A 27,871-nucleotide genomic window follows, 5' to 3' on the forward strand; every position below is an offset into this window, starting at 1 on the left:
AACAGTGATTAATATCAAATGTGACATTAATTGAAGTAATTATAATGAAAGTAATATATGTATTATTAGAACAAATAAATATTTAAACCTAAAGTTGGTTTGACATCAAGTACTGTATAATGTTTCTGCTTATCATTAATATCATTGAAACTATTAAATATATAATATATTAATATAATTATTAATAGTATTTATGTATTTTGTTGTTCTGTTATGTAAGACATAAATGAAAAAGTAATTTAACTTTTTGTATGTTTGCTTAAAATCAAATAAATCCAGTTGAGAATGCTAGAAATCATTTCCATACCAACTCCATATCCATAGTAAATATTAAATTAAAATCAAATGACTGTATGACAAAATAAACTCAACTTTAGTCATATTGGTATAAAATCACAGAAATTATTATACTTTAAATTTTAACTTAAATTTAAAAAGTATTAATTCAATCTTCATTTTTCTGTTGTTGATGTTATAAGAATTTGTATAATAATCGCATATAACTTATTTTTGATGCTTTATTCAAATCTAAAATTAAACATTAAATTAAAAATTGGTGTATTTTGGCCGCCATTTTGTTTCTAAAATTATAAAAATTTTAATACTAATCCTCTAAACCTTATTTTTGATGTTTTATCCAAATTTATACTTTCAAAAGTTTTTTACTTTGGCCGCCATTTTCTCTATGTTTCTGATGAAATCACAATTTTAATGCTGATTTCCTATACATTACTTTTGATGATTAATCCAAATCTGAAGTAAAAATTTGAAAATTAAATAAAATGGACGGAAATAAACAATACGTATACGTATTACGTACTCCTTTGAGGAGTTCGTGAAAACTCTAGTTTTTATAGAGACCAACACTAATGAAATACAATTAAATTTAGTTTACTTTTACGGCTCAATAACTTCAACATAAACTAAAGGCTTAAGGTTTGTCTCTAATATATATATCACATGATATTCACATCACATTTAATTTGTAGTCTTTTCAATCGTAATAACATTTATTTTAGTCAACTCTCAAGTTTCTCAATAGTAATAATTTAAACAAATATTACAGTATATTGTATACTATTATTATATTTAAGTCAAAAATTTCACATTTAGTTTTTTAAAATTAATTTTTGTCAATTTATTTAAAATTAATTATTTGTAATTCAAGTAAATTATATAATGTTTGTATATAATTATATAAGTATTTGTATCAATATTTTTCTATATTGTATATATCATTTAACTTATTCATAATTTTTAGGTATTTTAATTGTTAATTGCAACATATAATACAAATTATTAAAATTTAAGTTGAATTAATAAATAACAGATATTTGTTTAAATAATGCTTAATATTATCATAATTTATATAAACAATAAAATAAACAGATATTAATATAATACATATAATTGATTATAGATTTGGTAAATAGAAAACAATTACACTTTTTAATTACAATTTTGTACACTTCTGGGCAAAAGTTAATGGTATAATATTTTTTAAAATAGTAATATTAATAGTAATATTCAAAATTACATAATATAGTTGATAAATATAATTACAAATTTTTTCATCTATATATCTTTCTAAATGCTATTATAATATATATATATATATATATAATAATAATAATAGTTATGTTATCGGTAAATGTGTCCACTTTACTATACCTATCCCGCGGATCTTCTAATGAATTTTACCGCAAATAATTGAGATTTGTTAAAATATGTTTAAAATAATATATTATATCTATTAACATGTGTTGATTACTGCAACAAATTAATTTAATTAATGACTAATTAATCGATAAATGAAAACAAAAACGTCATATAAGTAAATGATATACAAATGTATATATCATTACATTTATAGTGATAAATGAAGACAAATATGTCAACAAAAGATGAAAAGATCTATAAATAACTATTATATAAATAAACGGATTTTAATTGTAATTTAAATTTTATTTTTTAATAATTAAATACTAGTTATAAACCAATGTAATAACAATTAAATTATAGATATTTACATTTAAAATATTTTGGGTTTTCAATTATTTTTGTTTTTATACGACTCAGAAATGTTGACATTTTATAAATTAAAATATCTTTTTTTGATGAATTGAATCAAAATGATATATTTTTCGTTTTATTTTTGTTTTGATTTATATATCTTTATTAAACTTTGCAAGTATTTTGTGAAAAACTCAATATTACAAACTCAATAAAACTCAAAAAAATTGTTTTCTTACATTTTGTAAAAACATTTTTGTATTTTATTGTTTGTATATTTAACTTAATATTTATTTAAGCAACTTTAATATAAAAAATATTATATTTTTATTATATATTAATTATATAATTGCTTTAATAGATATTAAATTGTTAAAAATTTAATTATTTAGATTTAAAATTTTGATGAATTCATATCACAAAATTAAGTTTGTATATTATAGTATTTAATTATAACTATTAGTATAATATATTAATAAATTTATAAAAACAATTTATAATATTTATGTACTATATGAATTTTGAATTTTTTTATTTTAGCTAAATGTATAGTAAGATTTTATTATTATATTATATTTATGCTTACAATATATCTATTAAAATTAAACAATTGAATATGATATAGTAAATAAAATTTTGAATTTTTTATAACACTAAAGATATCATAATACAGTATTTTTATATAATGTGGTCAAATTTGGTCAATTGTGTCAAATCTATATTGTATTGATAATTTCGGATCATTTGCTTGATATAGTGTAATATAGATTACTTATATTAAATTCAATTCAATGATTTATGACATATTACGACAGTTATAGAAAAAATTTTGAAATTAAGACAAATTTGATTCATTTTTTGTCAAACAAATGACATTTTTATTTTCACTATATTTATAACTCATATACTGTACCGTATATACAGCATAATATACAATATTATGTATAGTGAATATACAAAAATATTTAATCATTAATATGATTTATGCAATATATTACAGTATAAGATACATATATAGATTTAAAGTTGAATTAATAATAAGATTTAATCAAACTTAAGTAAATTCAATGATTTAGTATAAGTATTATTGAATTTTTTAAAATTGAATTTTTAAAAGTAAGCAAACATTTCAATCTTTTTTATGAGTTTTGAAATCTTTGAGACCATTAGTTGCATTCAAACATTTTGGTAAAAACATCAAATTTATAAATTTATTTGTCATATATTTTGGTAATCATTTCAAAGTTAACATTTGTAAAGTAAGTGATATTTAGCTAAAGATGGGCAAATAGAAAGTTTCTAGAAAATTTCTCATGAATAAATTTCTATAGAAATTTAACTTTATTGTTATACTATGGGATCTCCATATCTATAGCTATTGTAATACTATATTAATGAGACATAATACTATAAATTTACATATAATATTTATACTAATAATAATCAGTTTTGTAAAATTTTATTCATCATTTTATTATATCATAGTTTAATATAATTGACTTAATAATTAATTTTACTTTAATTAAAAATTAAAATACTAATAATAATAATTAATTATTACTTGTAAAAACAATGTTAAAGATAACAAATATCGAGAGAACAAAATTAACCATGGGGATACCATAAATAGAAATTTGTATTTTTTGCCAACACTATATTTAGCTGATTTTGTTATTATTTAAAGTGCATTTGTGTATAATTTATTTAAACTGAATTACAAACTAAGATATTTTTATTAATTTGTAAATCATATAATGTTATATAGTTTTTAATTAATATTTGAAATACTGCATAAACTAATAGACTGTAAATTATATTACTTATTATGTATAACACTGATTCAAACGGAGTACAAACAGGTATATGAATTTATTTTCTATTTTGCGATATTTTATGAATTTTCACTTTGGATTCACATATTTGTTAAGTATTAATGTCTTTGGAACCAATACTCTATATCTTTAAAAATATCAACAAAATGGTGGAAAAGTTTTAGAAAATTTGTTTATAACATAAATTTCAAGACATTTGATACATATATACAATAATTATTGAAACATTTCTAAACTAAATTTTAAATTATAAATAAAATATTTGTTGCAAAAATTATATTATTATAAAATTAAATTAAAATCAATAAATAAGATACATACACAATTTATTATTAGTTAATTACAAAATTATAATTTATGTTGTTAATAAATTTTGATTACTACTAAATGAAAAATAAATCACAATTAACTTGTTTTAAGATAATAAATAAAACAATTTAATAATAAATATTTTATATAACGAATATTTATACAATAATATAATAATTAAAAATATTATTTTTATTAAAACCTTTTTATTTAATTAATATTAATTTTATTTATAATAATAAACTTTGTTTAGTTATTTTCTAAATTATTTTTTCTTGACATGTAATTGTTAATAATATCTCCAAATATCTCATATTTTTTATGTGACACTTATTATAGCCATTAATGTGGATAAATATCATAGTCTTATAATTTTCTTCTTAGATAATACTTTCATAAATTACAAATAATAATATATTAAGCAATATTATTATATTATAAATCAATTGTTTTTATTTTTATAGAATTTAGAAGATATTTAATAAGAATATAACAAATTTATATATTTAAAATTTTTATTTTTAATTTAATATGATGACTTTTTATAATCATAAATGATACAATACTGTATATAAGAATAACAAAAATTATAATTTTAAGATTATTAATTTGTAATATTTATTAGCATTTACATAAATTAACAATAATAATAAATTAGTTATAGTAGTAATAGTAATAAAAATTGAGAAATTGTCAATTGATAATCAATCAGTTGATAAGAATCTAAATTTGTAAAAATTTGGTCCCAAAATAGTTATAAACTATTAACAAGATTTAAATATCAATAGTTGAGCTCATGTTTGATGTAATTGATGACAAATTTTGTTACATTAGTTGATAGTCAGTTGAACTTTTAGTAAATCAGGTTTAAGAGCAAATCGCTGTAAACCTACCAAACATTGATTGGCGGCAAACACTTAATCACTTAATTAGTGAAATAAATTTAATTATATTATTTATCCATTAATATAAATGTGTTAATAGTTATAATAAACAACTTAATCTTTATTAACTTTGAAGTCCTTATTAGCTTAGAATTGGTTAATAAATAAATTTCTTGATAATTAAAAAAATTATATCTTAAAAACAATAAAAGTATATTTATTACTTTAATCGGTATTCATTGTTTAATATTAATGATAAACAATCATTATATAATAATTACATTTTTTCATTTTCTTTTGATAATCAAAATTCAATTATTTATATTAATTAATAGATTTGAGCACTTGTTTCAAAAACAATCATTTTGTAAAAAATTTGATGTGTATTATAATGTATTACAATATATAAGGATTTTTGTATATAATTAATAACAAAAGATGTGCCCATCATTTAAATAATTATCAATATTATTATCGTTATTATTATTATTTAAATGTAAGCTTAATGTGAAAATCAATATGCAATGAATATGTATGAATAATACAATAATGATAATATTAATGTATAAGAAATGCACTGCAATTATGGTAGTGATGGTTGTAATGGATATAATTTTTGTAATGTTTGTAATGTTTGTAATGGTTGTAATGGTTGTAATGGTTGTAATGGTTGTAATGGTTGTAATGATACTAAATTAGAGATATTCAACGATATCACATCTGACAGTCACGTGAGGACATGAAGAGCCAGTTCTTAATATGTTTTGTTCATTGTTGCGGTTAAGGTATGGAAATAATCTAATAAAAGTGCTTTCAATGTTTAGGGCACTCCTGTCATAATTGGAACCGGCATTTGGTGTCACATTCAGTGCATCGACCGATGCCTTCGACAGGAATGACACCGATTCGCCGATATTAGTCTGTAGTCCTCCTAAACTATGGGCTCTTCTTCTTATATTACGATTCATCAATTGAAGGCCTATAACATAATATAACATAACATAACATATAAGTTAATGTTTAAGTATTAAAGATATACTGTATAAATAGACATTGATATCATATATAGTATAAAAGTGTATATATATATATATATATATATATATATATAGAAGTATGTAATGTATTGTGTCATTTGATTGTAACAGTGATGTACAGTAATGTAAAGTCATATTATTGAATGTATTGTATGTGTTGTGGACAGACCTTTTTGTTGGCTCTGTTCGTAGTGATAGTTGTCTTCATCATCATAGGAGGAGAAGTCATTATTGTTATATTTATGAGATGTCAATCTGATTGCTTTGGCATAAGAGGTGTCTTCTGACTCAAGAGCAGTCAAGTCTCTAGAATTGGACTCAATTTGTATATACTGTTCCTCTACACTAACGGCAGATAAAAAGTCTGATTGTTTATAACTAATACTACTATTAACTGAGCTCTCAGTGCTCTTATCGCTGTTGTTTTGTGATGTATTGCTTGAGAACTTGATTCGAGTATTATTGCTATTAGTCTGTTGTTTGTCTATTAGAGACAGAGCTCGAAGTGATAGTAACTCAGATGAGCTCTGCTTTACTTCACAGACATTCATAACTTTATCAACTCTTTGCTCAATCATTTGATGACATGATTTTGGTTGAGGTAAAGGCATCTTATGGTCTAATACTACATTTGGCGACAAAGAAATTGAAGACGAGGCCGAAACTGACGTCACTTTAATGCTGTCGGGTATAAAATAGACATCAAATGAGCAAAAATATACATAAATATACATAAATAGGTATAAAAAGACATAAACACCAAAATCATTTCAATTGCTTTCAAAAGTCATATTTTATAGTTTATTACTTTAGGAAAATTATTTATTTTTTATATTTTTAAATTTTATTTATACCTATCATAATGACTCCATTTTTGGCATTCCTTATCATTTTGTTTGTCTTCACATAACTGTTTATCCTTATCGATAATAATAACATTTTCGAGACCTATATCGACATTAGTGACAATACTACCGATGAGTTGTGTATCAGCTTTGGTAATAACGAGTGACGATTCCTCTAATCCCCGAAAGCGAAACGTAAGGGCTTCTAACTCATAGGCTTTCTAATGTATACATTATATAACCATATATTAAATACTTTTAATAGTGTGAAACTTGTAGAGACATTACTTCTTTAAGTCGTTGTCTAAATCTGAAGTTATCTTCAGTGACCGCTTTGATTCTGTGGTGAACTTCCATTTCGTCAGAATCTCGACGAGACTTCTTAAATGGCTTAAGAGTAGCCCTCACTCTTCTGTCACCAGCCATTGGATTTCTTTTGAGTTCAATTAACTGTAAAGAAAAATCAATAGAAAAAGTGAAGGAAAGGAAGAGTAGTAGATGTTGAAAGATGGACAGACAGATGGACAAACAGACACATAGACGTCAGGCCCTACCAGTCTCACCTTAGGGACGAACACCAAACACAAGGTGGCTGTCGAACAAAATATGATGAAAATAGATATTATAACAAAAGCGGCGTCTTGTTGGTCACGTAATACAAATGATAGACCGGCGCCGATAACGCACATTATCACAACGTTATAGACACTCATTCCGATATATTTAGAGTCATTAAGTGCTGGTATACTAACATGCCTGGTCTCCCAGGCCAAAAATATGCCAAATGCCTAAAATTCAATTATAACATAACAGTGAATATCAGTTTAAATATAAATCCATGAATTTGATAAATATTGAAACAAATATTGAAAAAGCTTTCAATTGTTGGCTAACCATTAATAAACCTTTGTATACATATATTGATCCCAAAAATATAGTCATTCTCTTGCTTTGGCAGTACTCCATCTCAGGGATTACCCAAATATCCTCGTTTTGTGGCGATTGCTATCAATACAGTTTGAATTATATGTGTTTTTATTGCATTTTATTGTAAATTTTGATAAACTACGATATTTTATCTACTATTTTGCAGAATAAGTTAATAATAATACTGTATAGTAGTAATCTAATTTAGTTATGAATGGCTATCATTAAATAATTATATTAAACCTTTTAGTTAGTGATTGATAAAAAGTTTTTAATTGATTTATCTTTTTTGTATTAATTCATTGGTTTTATTATAATCATATAATTCTAATTACAAAAACAACTTTTATTATCTATTACTATTTGATAATAAATTATATTAAATTTATATAAGATTATATATATATATATAAATTTGACTGAATACTGTATTATACAGTATAATATTCTATGATATCAATATCGATATTATATTTATTTATAGCGGAAATTTTATAGAAGTATTAAAACTTATATTTATTGATAAATGATACAGTATAAATTCAATATCAAATGTAATGCAAAATTTATGTAAGAATTTGTAATTCAAATTTGATAACAAAATCTAGACTTTATATACTGATATATAGTATATACTGTATTATATACTGTACTATATAATACTGTATGATAGTGTAAGTGTTATAGTCTATAACTTATAGATTGTATCAATAATATGATAGTATGGATACCTCTGCCGTTCCGTTTTGGGTGACTCTATAAAATGGATCGACTATTTGCCAAGTGGTTAGTGTGGCCACATCTATGAAAACCAATACACCGACCACCATAAACAATTTGTAATCTTTAATCAACTATATTGACAATATATTATTATATCAAATTAATTATAATTCAACTTTATAAGTACCAAACAAAATTATAAGTGCTTACTAATAGATTGAGATTAATATATAAATTAATAATTAATTAATAATTTCTAATAAAAACTTTTTATAAATACAATTATGTTGTAAAATATTATGATACATTGTATATAACGTTAAATATAAATTAAGAAGTAAATTACATTTTTTAATAACATAATTTTTAAATTAATTTAATAACACATATAATCAAACTTGATTTCATATTGCAAAATTTATATATGACATTCTAAAAATTATTATTTTATACTATAAGTCTAATTTAATTTTTTATAAGTGTTAAAAATATAATAGTTAAAATGTTAATAACAAATAATTAAATTTTGTAAATAAAGAAATATTATGAGATTTTAATAAGATTTTTATAATTAAATTAAAAATACAAACTTTTTTATTGAGTTTAATATTTGTAAAGATTGCGTGTACTCTCCATGTTTTACTAAACATACTATATTTGAAAAATAGTAATAATATTTGTGTTATAAATAATATTTAAAAAGTTAAATAAATATATATTTTTTAATACCTTCCAAATGCAAGTGTAAAGCCAGACATTAAAACCCACGCTCGCGCCTAAACATCATATATTTTATTAGAAATAAAATAACACAAATATTCAATATTAATGTTGAAAAATGAGAATATTTAATATATATATTTTTATATAAAAGATAGTACAAAATAACATTAAAATTTGTATACTTACAGCACAAATATATGGAAAAATTGATTCATTAGTTAGGTTACTGTCTAATCCAAGTAATATAACACTCGTATAGGTGAGAATGCATCCGATTATTATAAGATTATTCAAATAAGGACTCGACATCTTTATGTATCTGTAAATATAAATTTATATTTTGTCATATCTTTAATTATATTATGATAAATGTGCACATTTTCTTAATAAGAATAATATATAGCTTTTATATTAAAATTTATTTAATAACGTAGAAACTAATGTCTTTTTTTAGAAAAATTTATATCACAGCCAATACTTTCCTTTTTTATTAACAAAAAAGTATCGACTTTTATGTAATAAATTTTATTTTGCAAAATGAAACAATTTTAAATTTAATGTGCATTTTGATAAAAATGTTGTATATATATATGCATGCAAAAAGCGTGTTTTACATAACACATTTATGTTTTTAGTCCATAAATTTGAAGAAAATCTATAAATTTAAGTCAAATATAAAAGAAGAATACATATAAATATACACATATAGTATACCGGTATCTAAATAAAGAAAGAGAGAAATATTTTCAAGTGGTATTCAAAACAAATATAATGTTGAGATAACAATGAATTTATGATAAGCCCTTTGTATTAAAAAGGCGTCTCTAATGTGTTTTAAATTTAAACAAAATCCAAAACAATTATTTGTATTGTTTTGTAATGCAATGCAAAGCTCTAAATAAGATGTATATAAGAACTGCTTTTAAATATCATATAATATACATGTAATAAATGACAACAAAATATAAATAATTATTATTAAAACAATTGTAATTTACTTTTAAATAATGTTTATGAAATTTATAGGACATAAACAATAAAGTATTATATACTCAAATTTGATTTCTTTATTTCCAATATATTTCAAACTGTCTTAACATAAATTGTCAAAAGCATGAAACCATAGGCTTATAGAAGTGAATCACTGGAAATGCTATTTTGAGACTCATTTTATTTATGAAGCAAAATGTTTGAACTTATAAAAAGAGATAGAGATGTAACAGCACTGAGAATTGTGACAAAAGTGTTACTAATGTTGAGTAACATTACTTTACTCTATACTACTATATCTCTATAGTTGTACTCATTTTGTTTGGCTTATGACAAGAAAAGCAGAAATTCATTAAATTAATGCAATGATATAGACATATAAAACACATTTCTAGTCATACTCTATATATGTGACGGTGTATTACATTTTTAAAGTTAAAATATAATGAGAAAACTGCTAACATTTAGCATAAATCAATGCTAAATACAAATGAAATCAACAATAAAATAGCTTTTATTATAGTATTTAACAGCAAAACATACTTATTATGTTTTGTATTTAAATTACTGAAAACTGCAAATAATGAAATATACAACATTAAATTTAACGTTATATTAAATTAATGTTATATAAAAGAGGATTAACTTTTTATAATGCTTACTAATTCTTAATCCAGTCAACTATAAAATAAAAATATTTAAAATGTTGTTATATTTAAAAATTTAGAAAACATATTCATCTTTCAAACTAAAAGTTATCACTAAATTTTAACTTTTTAATATTTTATCAACTTTTTGATATTATATACCAATGTAGTGTATTATATAATTTATATAAAGTATACTTCATTCATATTATAATCTTTAATTATAGTAAACATAATATATTTAAATTTTTAAAATAATATTTTTAATATTTAATATTATTGCACTGTAGCTATAACTTATATCTCCTTTTTAAAATAAAAACAAAATAATCTTTTATACAAATTAAATTTTTTATATATGTTTAGTTATGAAATTGATTAATGCATTATATTGTAAATATATCGGTATAATAAAACAATACTGTAATTAATCAATAATAATATGACTTAATGTAATAAGACTTCATTCAGCTAAGACGTCCAGATATTTACTTTAAACTTCTTATTGAAAATTTATTTTAAAAACATTGCATTTTGTCTATATATTGTATATAAGATTACAATTGAGAATTTTATTTTATTTATTATATGGATTTTAAAAAAAGATATTATAATAAAAATAACTTACCGTTGATTTCTATATTTAATATTCATGGCGAGGAAGACTCCGGCCAACACTATACCCATTATAGCCAACACTGAGATTATAATAAATAATGTAATACTGATTCTGGACGGCGATAATGTAAATGTTGTGCTGTCTCGAGGAGGCGTCAAACTCCCTAAACAGTGAATCAAAATTTTTAAATAAATTATAAGTATATTCATATCAAAACATATTTTATATAACTGAAAGCTTAATTAATTAGTACAGTAGACATAATTATAATTAAACATTAAATATACATTTTTAAGACACACAGCACTTTAATTAAATTGATTAACATTATTTTAAACATCAAATTTATATTCCAATTTAATGAAATATATAAATAAAATTTGAATCAATTTTGATCATTAAAGTTGATGATACAAATATATTTGATTTAATTGACTATAAATGGTTAAATATTTTGAATTAGATATTTTGATTTGGATATTATGAGTTTGGATATAATAGTAATCAAATGTGTTAAAAATATTTTATAGTTACTAATACAAAATCAATCAATTTCAATGCAAAACATTAGATGAAACCCATCTCGAAATCTATAGTTATGTTAATAAAGCTTTAAATGTTTGTCACAGTATATCATTTGAGACTTATTTCATTAACAAAACAATATATGATATAAATAAAGATTGAAAGCAATTCCCTAATAAAAAAAATGTTCGCTTAAAGCAAACTCATAACCATTACATTACAATACTATTCAGTATATAAAGTACTACTGTATGTATGTGTTGTATATGTTTTATATATAATTTGTCTTTTTCTTATAAAAATCAAATATATTAGACATAAAAATAATATTCTTTATATACCTTTACTGGATTAATAAAACATCATATTTATAGTAAGTAGTATATAAAATAGTCTATAATGTAATATCATACATTTTTAAAGTAAATTTTAAAAATAAGTTATAAGATATAGAAAATGCATTTTCATTTAACTGATATATTCAAAGAAATAAAGATTTTTATTCAATGATTTTACATTAAAAAGAGCAAACTTTGAAAAGGAGTAGTTTTATAACTTATTTATTTTACATTAAATTAAACTCAAATAATTTTTAAATTTTAAAGTATAAATTTAAATTATCGATAAACCTTTTATATTATACAGTATTTATATTTACAGTATATAAAATAAATACTGTAAATTACTAATTGCCAATACAAAATTAATAGCACCTTAAAGGACACTTCATTGCAAAGATAGTACATAACTTACAATAATTGTTAGTTAATTTAAATTATAATTAATTATTTTTATAGCATTTGTTTATTTAATTCATTGATGAATTCAACATAATGGGAATGTTTATAATAAAATACTAGTCTTATTGTTTGTCAAATAAATATTTTTTAAAATTAATGATTTGAATTTGCATAATGTTATGTAATGAATTGACAATTTCAATATTCAAATATTTGATTTTTAAATGTCAAATGTCTAAAGAGTTAAAATAAAGAAAAAAGCAAAACATGTTGATAGATAATGGACAACATTTATTGATTTAATATTTAAAATAAACTAAACTATTGTATATTTGATACTAAAAGTTCTAACTAAATAATTTTTACATACATAAGAAACTAATTTTAATAAAGAGACAATATTTAACATTATATTTAAATATTAACATTCTATTGTTAATTATACTATACAATAGTATGAGAAAAATAATGACCTACAAGTTTAGAGAGCACAGGTAGCAAAATATTTAACTAAAAAAGACTATTTTTTGACAAAAATCTGTTTTCAACATTGAGTGTCACAAAACAAAATAAATCCATTTCCGCGAAGATTTCAATTTTTCGACAAATCATTTCATGAAATTTCTTGTCGAGTAAACCATTATTTATGGGTTTTTGCATTACATTTGTCTCTCAAAACTTTTTTAGACAAAATAAAATATACATTGAATTGATTGTAAAACGTTTGAGTGAATGCCATTTAAATGAAATCCATTTGTGTAAAAGTATGTAAAATAAAACACATTTTTATATTTTCATTTATTTTACTGCACTTATTAAATAATTATTATTAGCTAGTTTATATTTTATAATATTAAAGTTATTGTTTTTAACATTTTTATAATATTATTGTACTATTTACTATATATATATATATATATATATAACGTCATAATATTTACGATATATACAAATATAAATAAATAATCTGTAGATTAAAAATTTAATAATAATAATAATATTAAATACCTCTCCAAGAAATTGGCGAATCTTTAAATTCAAGTGATTCACTATATGATAAATATTCGCCAATTTTGTGCTCAGTATGGCCTAAATTTTTAGAAAAAATAAGTTATTCAAATTCAGTTCATAAATCATTATTAAATTATTTTTATACACAAACCTTGAAATTGTTTGAGAAGTATAACACCGCGGCGTTCATTCTTATCAAACGAGACCCGACCCTAAAGATTATGACAAAACATTTCTATATTAAAGTCACTTTCATTAAACATTTGTAAAATTTATTTTCAAAGATTATAAAAAGTTTCATAAGTTTTTGTAAAAATTTCTATTATTAAATATAATAAAATATTCTAATAAGCAATGTATTAAATTAGAAATTTTATTTTAGTTGTTTTACTCTAAAATATTAAAACTATAAATATCACAAATTGATATTTATAACTTCTTACTTATTAATACACACTATGTCTTAATATATTTTTTTACTGCGATAAACATTTTGCATAAAAATCAATTATATATAATCTACTAATAATATTAAATAAACATTACTAATCATATCATGCTTGTAGTTAGCTTATATAACATTTAGTTAAAAATTAAATAAATAATATAATTACTATATATCTTAATTATTTCATGTCTTGATTTATTAATAACTAATTTATTATAATTAAGTAATTTAAATCATAAGTTTATCATAAGTTATTTATTAATTTATTCTCGAGTATAACTCAAATATTTTATTGTAATAACATATTAAAAATATTATGCTTTTAGTTTGTTATATTTTTATAATTTATTTAATCTAATTAAATTCAAGACCTTAATTGCAAAATATTTCAAAATAAAATATTTTTAATAAGAGCTTATATATACTGTTAATATAATATAAATTATATATCAAAGAATACGTATATTAAGATTATAAATATGACAACTAATTATTTAAAAAACTTCTTTTGTAATGTGTTTATATAAAAAAAGTAATTTATATAATACAAAGTGCATTATATTATATATTATTTGATGCAAAAGTAATATTAAAATAATAAAGACGATGTCATACAGTGACGCCATTGAATTGTGTTTCATTAAGAGCTTCTCTAAAGAGTTGAGCCCAAAATGGTTCTCTATATGTAAAGTCTTTAAGAGTAAGTCCAGACTTCATTGATTTGAGTTTTTCGTGAACCGATCGGATGGCCAAAGCTATGGCCCAAATGCCGTCGTAGGCGTACCCATGATATCGACTGTACTCTTGTTTTCTCATTCGCGAGTATTCGGCTTCATATTCATAGGTTGTCTGAAAGTTATACCAATTTTTATTAAATATTCTTTGTTTTTATATAAATAAATAATTTTATATTAAATAATAATAATAATAATAATTAATAGAAATAAAAATAAGTGAAACAAATTAGTTATACATTTAGACAGTCGTAAAAATGATTAGATAACACACATTTTAAATTGTAATACACATTTGAAACATAAAATATGACATAAATTTTTAGTAACATATCATACGAGTCCAAAGTCAGTAGTTTGAGAGCTCGTCAACGGAAGAACATCAGTGGAGATATAGCCATCCAATGCTGTCATCAGCTCTTTCTCACTGCAGTCCAAGTGATGGACATTTTGCCACCACTTATCCTCATAAAGACCCGAAACAATCCATTGGTATCGACGACCATATAGACCATCCCTATAAGCCTTTATGTTATGCAAACAATTTATAAGTTGACATTTTCATTATTGCTAACATAAAACAAATAGCAAATTATAAGCAAATAATATATATATATAAATTTTATATATAATTATTTACTTATCATTAATTAAGTTTTTATCAAACAAAAATTGTAAATAATTTTTTGATTAATGTTATTTTAACTAAATATTAGATTATTCTATTATTTAATGTTCAAATAAATTATTACTAATGTTTATTATCATTTTATTTAAAATACATTAGATTTATTTATTATTATTATTAAATCTCAAATAGTCTAAATATTTTATAATAATAATGAAATGCTATATTGATTTTTTATAATAAATACATTTATAGATTTTACCAAAAATAATTAATTGTTATTAACAAAATAATGACGTAATTTAGAGCATTAGTCTTATCAAAATATGTGTCTAGATTTAAAAATTATTAAATGTTAGAAATCAATTTCAAATAATTTAATGTTAAAAACAATCAAAATTTTTGACTTTATAAACAAATATAACCCCAAAATCAATAGAGTTTCATAAAATCTTTCAATAATATCTGTTTGATATTTTTTAAAAAAGTAATGTCATATATCATATATTTAAAATAAATATCGGCTTATGTTTTTAAAAAATGATATATTACATCAAAACTATATTATATATAATATATATAAATTACTATTTAGCAAATTATAAAATATAAGTAAAAAAATTAAAAATTATAGTTTTAAACTAAAAAACTGTTAAAATTTAATAGTTTTTATAATCTGGTGGTAAATACAGTAATAAACTATTAACATTTATATTGTTTATTAAAATAATTCTTATTTTTGTATGTCATATAAATATATATATATATATATATATATAGTATATAATAATAATATTACAGAATTATACAGTAATACATAAAAATATAAAAAACAAAAGTTAATGTATTATTATTGGTAAAAATAAGTAATTTTTAAAATCTGTCGACTATTTATATTATCCATTAATTATAATATATGTCAATAATTTTCATGTATTTAATAATATGCTGCATGTGTTTACACAAGTATTATAATATGCAATGTGTAAGTAATAATCTAATTTAATGCTATATAGACTTTTGTATTAGTCGTCAGTGATATCAATTATATTTAATGTCATATTTTTCTATATTTCTCTTTATTTTATATTTTTGATAAAATTGTACAAAAATATATATATAAATAATCTCACATTTTTTAAATATTTTATATATATTGTGTATAAATTGTTAATATTACAAACACCGGGCCTTATAAAACTGATAGCTTCGAGCAATTTTCCAGTTATTTTGTTCTCTCTTTATGTTATTTTGTATTTTCTTTTATATAATATGATGTAAATAAAATTCCTAGTTTTTCACAATTTTAACTTTAAAAATTTAAAGTTATAAAAACTTATAGTTGATACTTGACATAAAATATGACATTTTTAAATATTTGGCATTATTGCAAACTCTATTGTATAATATTGCATTTAATAGATGATAGTAACAAGTTCATATTATTAAATATTATTTATAATTGCAAACAACTATTTTCTAATATAATATTAATAATTAAAATTAAATAAAAAAAAATAATTATTCATAATTTTTTTCCAAAGTTAAACTAAAATGCAATAAAATTATTTTGAGTAAACAAAACAAAAAATTTATATAAAAAATACTGTATAATGTAAATATAGAGTATTAAAAATACTGTATTATAGATAATAAAAAATTAATGATTATTTATTTTGAATTACTATATTATATGTTCAATATAAGACTATTTACTAACATTAATGTTTTTTTTTTATTAAGATTAGATGTGCAAAAAATAATTTCTAAAATTAGAATTATCTATAAATTTTAAAATAAATTGACTATACTATGAGATTATTTTTGTTAATTTTGATATTATAGATTATCATTATTTATTATTATTATTATTAAATGTTGAAAAAATGTTTGTATTTGTTTTAAATTTCTTGCTTAAATTTTCTTAAATTGCTTTAAATGTAAATTTAATTATATAATAAATATTTTATAAAAAATAATATTAAAAATTAATAATGTAGATGCCGTTTAAACCAAGATTTTTCGAGAATTTTGTAAATTTTACCCCGGTCTACCCCCCCCCCTAAAATCCAAAACCTTGCTTAATCCTGATATATATATATGAAAATAAATGTTTTATTATTAAAACTTGAAAAATATATATCTGAGAGATAAAATTTTGTGTAGATTTGTAAAATACTTTGAATAATTATCATTTTATTAAAATTAAACTCTGAAATCACTTTCTCTAATTATATTTATTGTTTACACCAACAAAAAATAATTAAAGTAATAGAAATGATGTTTTAAGTATTTTTCACAAACAAAACAAAAATTTATTTTAATGTCGTTTACATTTTATAAAATACATCTTTGTTTGCTTATAACATCTTATATAATCTCTAATCACTAATAATAGATAAAATAAAACACAAGATTACCTATAATTTATAGGCTATAAATTTAATGCCATTAATATTTTTATTTGACACTTAATAAATTGATATTATGTGAGTCATTAAAGTAATAGTCAGTTAGTAATTGTGTCAAACCTGACAAAATATTTTTTGTCCCCACTCTTCACCAAAATTTCCTAAAATGATACGGACGTCGTTGATCTGAAAATGATTGAAATAAATAAATATTTATTTATATATATATATATTAAAATTAGTATATTGGTTAATGTATTGTAATTAAAAAATAACCTTAAATTTTTGTAAATAGTTATCTGGTTTGAGTTCATCTGCAATGCTCTGTGAGGAGACTATATCGATGTTAGCTCTGTCCAGATCTGCCAATAATTTGCTGTGCGGCTGAAAACGGATATTAAAACACTTTGATTTACTATAACTTTACTCAATATTATATATATCAATACAAATTCAATGGTTTTTAAACGATTTACAATACACTCTAATAATAGTGAAGCTTTTGACTACAATTACAACAAAACTACAATTATGTTGTTTTTATGTGGAAATGTATTTCTCTTTATAGGAGGTATAACTTTATATTAAGTTATATATATAATATATTATATTATATTATGAATTATATGTTGAAACTATCATTTGATTGCGTGTCCGCGCTTAAGATATTGATGATTGTGTGCAAAAAACGATAGTAAAATATATTGTATTTACAGTATAATAAATGTTAGTGTGTATTATATATTTATATAGTTTGTAATACTATGTATAATATACAGAATAATACTGTATATAATACGACATAAACTTGATATTGAAAGAGATTGTAAATAAAATGTATATCAAAGTTAAATAAATGTATAAAATAAAGGCAAATAACACTCACGAGACTATATTGAGGAGAGTTTTGATAGATTGTCCCAACTCTTGTCCAATTGAAGTGCTTTAGTAGTGAAACTCGAGCTTTAAATTCAAATATCTTATTATTTATCTATTTATTTGCATTTCAACAAAAACTATATCGTCTTGTATTTAAAAGATACTAATTTTTGAAATTATTTAAACAAAATGTTATAAATACCCGGATTAAAGGCCGCTTCACTCGGAACGATACGAAAAAAGTTTGGCGTCAATGCTGTGAATTTGTCCGCATATGTCAACTGAAAATAATAATTATTATTATTTTCTCATTAATCCTTTATATAATTAATTAAAACACTGTTATTATAAAAAATACTTAATTTTAACTTAAAACAATTTTTCACATTTATATAATTAAACATTACGTAAATTTAAATAAAATGAGTTTATAGCAAATTATTTTAATTTCCAAAACAATTACTACTTCTCTGATGTGTAATTAATTTAGCTAATGATACAGTATTTTATTTATAATACATTAAATCTAAATTGATTTTTAAGTGTATAATAATTTACTATTAATTATATTGTTATACATTATATATATATATATTATTGATATTTATTTTAGAGAACTAGAAAAAATAACAATATAAATAATTTACCTGGATTAAATTGAAAAACTTTGATGCTTTAGCAATGGGATCGGTGACAACAGGACAGGCATCTCCAAAGAGCAATACTTTAATGGGCGGGAAGTATAGCATATTGAAGAACTCCTTCATTCCCTGAGCTGCATCACACTGTCCACACAATCAATATTTTACATTAATTAATCAAATGTTACACAATCACTATAATTATAACAATTAATGCCACTAATTACAGATATAATCTCATATAATAAGTTGAATAACAAACTCTGTTAAAATTTTCCAAATAATAATTTATAAATTGAAAATAATAGATTTATTGTATTTTCAAAAATTTTATAATTAATTATTAATAAATTATGCGTTTAAATATGTCTTCTCAATATATATATAGTATTATATAGTATACATGTACAAGTATTATGTAGTGTATAATAGGTATATAAATTTATAACTTTGTAGATAAAATAATGCAAAATGTTTTAGTTTTATATATTGGCATTAGTTTAGGCTTTAAATATAAGTTGAAAGTGTTGTAACTTTTTGTTAATACAGTAATAATCTGATAGAAGAATGATTGTAATGGTTTTTGTTGGAAAAAAGCATTCATTAGAAAAGTAAAGTAAAGTTAGTCCTAATATTCTTATGTTTCAAATAAATGTGTTGTTTGTGAGTTGCAAAAAGCAAACAGTAATACAAATAATATAAAATCCGATTGTTTTGAATCAAACTATTGGATAGAAAAAGAAATTGCTAATAATAAAAATAATAATAAAACTAAAGGTTTACTCAATTTTATAGCAAAAATAATGCTATAATTAAATTATGACTAATAAATAATTAATGAATTATATCTATTTATATATATAATTTAGATTTACCTAAATATAATGCTATATAACGTTTATAGCAATTTGTATGTGTTATGTATTTAGTTAGACAGCGTCGGCTAAATTGCTTTGCAATATTGGTTAGCCTGAAGTGAAACGGCTATAAAACATAAGAGAGACGGCAACCCAATGAATGCCCCAATTATTGGTGCACTCAATGCACAAACAAATCGATTGTTTGCTCTTTTATGTGCTTCTCATATAATAACATAAAATCCCAACTTTTGTGTTATGTGTTGCCATTGCTAACAACAAAACTATAAGTCTCAACAATTTTCCGCTTCAAAAGACCACTCCATGTCTCATATCATACACTAATTCAACTCAAAAATTATATTATTTTACTTTCTAGATATAAAGCATCTAATAATAAGTAATATATAGTTGTTTTATCATAAATATTATTGATTTTTCTATAACACCACATAATATCTATAAAATATTTATTATTTAAAAAATATTTGATGTATTTTAAAACAATAAAAGGTCACATATAAAAACAAATTATAATTTAGTAAATTAGCAATATTACATTAATCTAGAGATAGGAAAATAGAAAGTTTTTAGAAAATTTCTCAGGAATTTAACTCTATTGTTATACTATGGGATCCCCATATCTATAGCTATTGTAATACTATATTAATGAGACATAATACATATGTACTACATATACAGTATTACATTACTATACAAAATGGAATACCTATATATAAAATAATTATAATTATTTAATAATAATTAGTTTTGTAAAAGTTTATTTATTATTTTATTATATATATCATAGTTTAATATAATTAAATTAATTATTTTTTACTTTAATTAATAATTAAAATACTACTAATAATATTTAATTATTACGTGTAAAACAATGTATTGTTACAAGATAACAAATATCTAGAGAACAAAATTAACATGGGGATCCCATAGATAGAAATTTATTTAAGAAACTTTTTAAAAATTTCTCTATTATTTTATAAATTAATTTTTTTGCCAACACTAGATTCATCACATTTATTAAATTTATCAAATTTGCAAAACTAATTGACTATCATTTGCTTATTACAACATTATATGCTATTATTTCTTATACTAATATAACTAAAATAAATTATTATTTATCATTATATTTACTAAAAAATTATACAAAAACGTAAATTTATTTTAATATTTAATAAATACTAATTTGTTTAGCCATTGTTTAAAGCAATTTATGGTGTCTGTCGTAAAAAACAATCAAAATAACTGCATATATATCACTCTCCCAGTTATTATATAGATATAAAGTATAACAAATGTTTTATTATCAATATATAACATAAAAATGTTTAAATGAAAAACAAAAGTCATTGGATGACATTTAACAAATAATAGCAAACATAAAATTTAAAGTAATTTCTAATTAACCAAATGTACATACATATTTTAAATTATAGTAATTAAATTAACAAATATACTATATATCTATAATTTAGGATAAATATTTCTTATTATATTATTATAGAATCAAATAATAGAAAATATGCTGAAAATGTTAATATTAATTTATTAAAAGATAATTGAAATAATTAAATGTCATTTATTTTTAAAATATTTTTATTTTTAAGAGTAAAATATTAGATACTATAAAAATAGTAAGTCTAGAATTTCAACTATTTTGAACCAATTAAACAAATTTTGATAATAGATTTTCATAAAGGAAATGAGTGGTTAATGTAACAGTTGTAAGATATACTCTAATTATAATAAAGTGCAATAAAGTAATATAAAATAGTTGTGAACTAAATATAGGATATTTAATTGAGTGAGAGTTTGCATAATAGAAATGGCAATCAAGTATTGCAAGAGTTGTGCACAAAAAACCCAACAAAACAGCGGTAGTGTATAATAACAATAAATGAATGACTCAAATGAAATGTCTCTACTTTTTTGACATTACGGTTGTGTAATAAAAATGAGTGCAATAGTCACTGATAAATCTCATATCACGTATCTATGACTTGATATTGTTTCAAAAAAACCTGAGTATAGTTACATAGTATGGGTTATAATCATGTGATGACCCAACTGTTTACTGTTTCATAAGTCACAGAAAAGTTGTGTTACTTTTAGATTATATGTTTAACGTCTAAATGCTATCTTCTTCACAGTAACTGTTATTCTCAGGTCAAACACAAGACATCTCTTTATATGTTATCCGGTTATCGACCCAAACACTACTATCACTGTCTAATAGTGCCAATACATGGCTTATATATTACGGTCAAGTAATATAAATCACTATTTATGTTAACGATTCATTCACTTTCTTAAAACACTATTCCCTGAATAAGAAATGCTTCAAATTCTTTATATACAAAAAAGGAATATTCTTTTAATACAAAATCAATTTTTTTGAATTACAAGTCATTGTATTCCATCTCTCTCTCTCTCTCTCTCTCTCTCTCTCTCTCTCTCTCTCTCACTCACTCACTCACTCACTCACTCACTCACTCACTCACTCACTCACTCACTCACTCACTCACTCACTCACTCACTCACTCACTCACTCACACACACATTTACTCACTCTTTAATCAATATAATAAGTAATAGATATGAATTGCACTGTTTGTACAAAACATAGTATTTTGGCGTAATATTAAACTATTAATCAATGCTATCAATTATCGTATTGTTTGCCTATAGTATATTCAATTGCATCAAACATTTCAAATTTTATTTCTTTCTTATTCTCTAATTTATCTTAAATTCATATAATGTTGCAATCAATTGAAGTCATTTGTATAACATTTTCTACTGGTTTAATCAATATTTTAATATAAATACTTTTTTGTCATAAATTAAATGCATTTCAAACAATATATTAAATAACATAAATAAAAGTTTTAAAATTATATTTGTTTTTTATATTTTTTATAGATTGACAAATAAATTAATAAAAAAAACTATAGAATTAGAAAATGAGATCTATATATATTTTAATTATAATATGATACTTTATTATTAAACACAACACAAAATATGAAATCTCAAAAATACAAATTAATGCAATTAAAAAACGATAGGTTTAGCTAAACATTTATCTATAACTAATTCATTATTAGTAATACATGTATAAATGTAATGTATATACTATGTATAAGTATAATTTGCAAATTTATAATAAAAAATATATAAACAAAAGAATTTTATAAATAAATATATCTTTTTCCATAAACTTTTTAGAGATTTCCTATTTTTAAAGATTTTTTTGTCTATTTTTAATTAATTATACATTTGAGTTACAACTATATTTCCAAATTCTAAGTTTTAAAAATTCTACTTATAGTACATTTAAACATATTTTTAACATTGATTGTAAAAATTTTAGATTTAAGAACTTTAATCAACAAATTTTAAATAAATTTTAATTTCAAATACAATATTAATATACATGGATATATTATATTCTGGTACAATAATGCATAATAAATTAATAAAAAATATAATGTATACAAAATACAGTAAATATTAATATAATAATAATATATTACACATATTATTAAATATGCTACTTTTTAATATAACATAATTATTAAATAGTAATAATTTTTTAAATAGTTTTAGGTTAACAATACAGTCATATTTAAAAAACAAGTATTGTTGATGAAAATGTCAAATAGATTCAAAAAACAATATTTATTTTAATAACGTATTAATTATATATTATTCAAAAAATAATATGTTATCAAAAAAACCAATTGCTTAGTCAACAAGCAATTAAAAATCTTATTTTGCAAAATACTTGGTTTCAAATGTTATACTCTAAGACTTCAATGTTATTTAACTCAAACTGATGTTTTAAGAGAAGTTTTAAATTTTAATAAAAATAAAAGTAATATTAATTCTATAATACCTAATAAATTAATCAAATTATGTCCAGAAATTTTTAGTAAAATATTTTTTATACTTTATAAAAAAATTTTATTTTATAAAAATATTCCAAAAAAATTAAATACAGTATCTGTTATACCTTTACATAAAAATAATAAACCTAAAAATCAATTAACATCTTATAGACAAATAACTGTTGAAAATAATATATTAAAAATATTTATGAAATTAATTTTTAACAACATATCATCTCATTTATATAAATATAATTTATTACCTAGATCACAATATGGATTTAGAAAAGGTTTTAATACAATGTATCAAATCATTGATTTGTTTTATTATATTACTAACAATTTAAATAATAACGAAATTTTATGTATTGATCTAATTTTTATTGATATTAAGGGTGCTTTTGATGCATTAAGTTTTAAATCTATATTAGAAAGTTGTTATAAGTGTGGTATTACTGGAGATTGCATTAAAATATTAGAATCTTATCTAACAAATAGAAAACAACAAGTTTTATATAAAAATGTTTTATCAAATTTTATAGATATAACTTCAGGTACTCCTCAAGGAGGTAGTGGTAGCGCTATATTATATAATATATCTGTATGTGATTTACCAGAAATACTAAATTTTAGCAAATTATTTCAATATGCAGATGACTCCTGTATTGTTAAACCAATTTATAATTATAATGATATAAATTTGTTACAAAAAGACTTAAACGATGTTTATGAATATTTTCTGTCAAAAAATTTACAAATTAATAGTAATAAATCTACACATTTAAGGTTATGTTTCAAAAATTGTAATTTATCTAATTATCATATTAATAATATTAATATACCTATTGTTGATAAACACAAACATTTAGGTTTTATTATAAATAATAAATTAAATTTTTACGATCACTGTATATATATGAAAGCAAAATGTATGCAAAAGTGGTATTGTTTAAAAAATTTATGTAAATTTTCAAACACTACTGTATTACTAAAACTTTATAATACATATATATTACCTATAATTGATTATTGCTTAATCTGTATAATACCTAATGTAACTGAAAATAATATTATTGAATCAATACAAAAGAAAATATCTAAAGATATTTGTTATAAAATTAATTGTTATATGAATTATAAGGAGAGATGTAAAACATTGAACATAACAACATTAGAGTGTCGGCGAAAAGTTTTTACATTAAAGTTATTGTTTAAATGTATCGTTAACTTCAATGGTTTACCTGAGGAGTGGACACAAATTTTTAAGATATCTGAAAATCCGAGAACTGGAAGAAGAATTTTTAAACCAAAAACAAGAAATTTAATTTGTGATAAAAATTATTTTTATTATTCAATAGATTTATTTAATTCACTCCCAATTTTTATAAGAAATGAAAATAATTTTAATTGTTATGTACAAAAATGTATAGAATTTTTTAATGTATTTTAATTTATGTAATTCATTAACGCGTTATAATGAATAAACTATTATTATTATTATTATTATTCAGTAATCTAAGACTTAGATGTTATACTTAGACGATAGTTGTATTGCAATTGACTTTTAGATCTACCATTAAATTGAATAATTTATCTGAAATTTTGATACTCTTTTTCTTATTCAAGATTCTGTATTCCGTTTAAAAAGCAACTATTGATTGTCATTATTGGGTAACCAAAACTATTGATTTTTTATTATAATATATATTGATACTGTATAAATGCAATTTTACTAAAACAGTGTGAATTTTAAATGAGTGCTATACTATAATATACAATTTAGATTAATAAATATTTAATAATTATGATAAATTTATATTTTGGTTTCAATTTTTATAGACAGATTATATTAGTGCATTTATTATTCTATAATATAATAAAGATTATATATTTACATTCATAGTTTAAGATTTATAAATCTTTATAAAACAATATGAATTTCTATTGAGTTTTAAATTTAACGCATATTGTATTAAATAAAAATATATAATATTATATTATGCTTAGCAATCGATTTATAAGGTATTGAAAAATTAAAGAATTGTCGAGAATATAAATATTTCTAAACAACAACAATAACAACAACAACGATATTACGAATATTTTATGTAAAGCTTATAATATATAATGTTTTTTATACTTCTGATATATTTTTCTTATAACTGTAGAGTACATGAATTTTATATATTCATTGTTAAGAATCTATCTTTGATTCATTCAAACATATTTTAATCTTAAACTCAAATCTTTATTTTCATTTTTTCAAATATTGCTGTGATTTTATATTCAGATATTTTTTTATTTACATTGAATAGCATTTCACTAAGCAATCAATTGTATTGTTTCTTTTTCTCGAAAAAATACAATAAAATCTATTATTAAATAAAAATATTTTTAACTTTTCAAATATATTTATATAAAATATAATATATTTAATGTAGAATTTAATAATATTGCAATAAATAATATTTACTAAATTTAAAATATTGTAGTAAAACAAAACTATATAATTTTTATAACATAATTTTATTGCTTTAATACTGCATTTAACTAAATATTTTTTAAAAATTTACGCATTTATTAACAATTATATGTGTAAATACACTTTAATAATTGTTTTGACACTTATTGTATGTGTATGTGTATGTGTATGTGTATGTGTATGTGTATGTGTATGTGTATGTGTATGTGTATGTGTATGTGTATGTGTATGTGTATGTGTATGTGTATGTGTATGTGTATGTGTATGTGTATGTGTATGTGTATGTGTATGTGTATGTGTATGTGTATGTGTATGTGTATGTGTATGTGTATGTGTATGTGTATGTGTATGTGTATGTGTATGTGTATGTGTATGTGTATGTGTATGTGTATGTGTATGTGTATGTGTATGTGTATGTGTATGTGTATGTGTATGTGTATGTGTATGTGTATGTGTATGTGTATGTGTATGTGTATGTGTATGTGTATGTGTATGTGTATGTGTATGTGTATGTGTATGTGTATGTGTATGTGTATGTGTATGTGTATGTGTATGTGTATGTGTATGTGTATGTGTATGTGTATGTGTATGTGTATGTGTATGTGTATGTGTATGTGTATGTGTATGTGTATGTGTATGTGTATGTGTATGTGTATGTGTATGTGTATGTGTATGTGTATGTGTATGTGTATGTGTATGTGTATGTGTATGTGTATGTGTATGTGTATGTGTATGTGTATGTGTATCTGTATCTGTATCTGTATCTGTATGTGTATGTGTATGTGTACACTGTACAGTATATATATATATATATATCATAATCATTTTTATAATTATTAAAACGCAAAATATTTTTTAACTTAAATTATACCTTATATTAATTTCTTTTATATAATATGTGTTTTTTATTCATAAAATAAAACATAAAAAGTTTTACATTTGTTAAAGTGTAAATACTAAAATTAAAAACTTTTAATAAACTAATTATAAAATACTTTATATAAAAACAAAAAACAGTGAATAGTTTTTTAATTTTTTCAAAAAATTAAATA

The 27,871-nt window shown here is 21.0% G+C and overlaps 1 protein-coding gene across 1 annotated transcript in view; it reads right to left on the bottom strand.

Moving 5' to 3' along the window:
- Positions 1–5,634: 5,634 nt before the first annotated feature.
- LOC128960250 (gamma-aminobutyric acid type B receptor subunit 2-like) overlaps positions 5,635–27,871 on the bottom strand; it is a 46,636-nt gene continuing 24,399 nt past the window's right edge. Inside the window, exons 2-21 of the mRNA XM_054306322.1 lie at positions 19,573–19,710; positions 19,128–19,206; positions 18,933–19,009; positions 18,323–18,430; positions 18,167–18,232; positions 15,347–15,532; positions 14,889–15,122; positions 13,977–14,037; positions 13,823–13,903; positions 11,559–11,712; positions 9,480–9,612; positions 9,300–9,346; positions 9,161–9,221; positions 8,579–8,701; positions 7,815–7,925; positions 7,484–7,708; positions 7,209–7,370; positions 6,930–7,141; positions 6,245–6,756; positions 5,635–6,017 (exon numbers count right to left, since the gene is read on the bottom strand). Of these exons, the coding sequence (XP_054162297.1) occupies positions 5,734–6,017; positions 6,245–6,756; positions 6,930–7,141; positions 7,209–7,370; positions 7,484–7,708; positions 7,815–7,925; positions 8,579–8,701; positions 9,161–9,221; positions 9,300–9,346; positions 9,480–9,612; positions 11,559–11,712; positions 13,823–13,903; positions 13,977–14,037; positions 14,889–15,122; positions 15,347–15,532; positions 18,167–18,232; positions 18,323–18,430; positions 18,933–19,009; positions 19,128–19,206; positions 19,573–19,710 (3,054 nt within the window). The 3' untranslated portion in view covers positions 5,635–5,733. The remainder of the gene's footprint in view (positions 6,018–6,244; positions 6,757–6,929; positions 7,142–7,208; positions 7,371–7,483; positions 7,709–7,814; positions 7,926–8,578; positions 8,702–9,160; positions 9,222–9,299; positions 9,347–9,479; positions 9,613–11,558; positions 11,713–13,822; positions 13,904–13,976; positions 14,038–14,888; positions 15,123–15,346; positions 15,533–18,166; positions 18,233–18,322; positions 18,431–18,932; positions 19,010–19,127; positions 19,207–19,572; positions 19,711–27,871) is intronic.

Source organism: Oppia nitens, unplaced genomic scaffold (genome assembly GCF_028296485.1).
Source record: "Oppia nitens isolate AA-2021 unplaced genomic scaffold, nextdenovo-longstitch-racon4-pilon3 scaffold4_pilon_pilon_pilon, whole genome shotgun sequence".
In the NCBI taxonomy this organism is placed as follows: domain Eukaryota; kingdom Metazoa; phylum Arthropoda; class Arachnida; order Sarcoptiformes; family Oppiidae; genus Oppia; species Oppia nitens.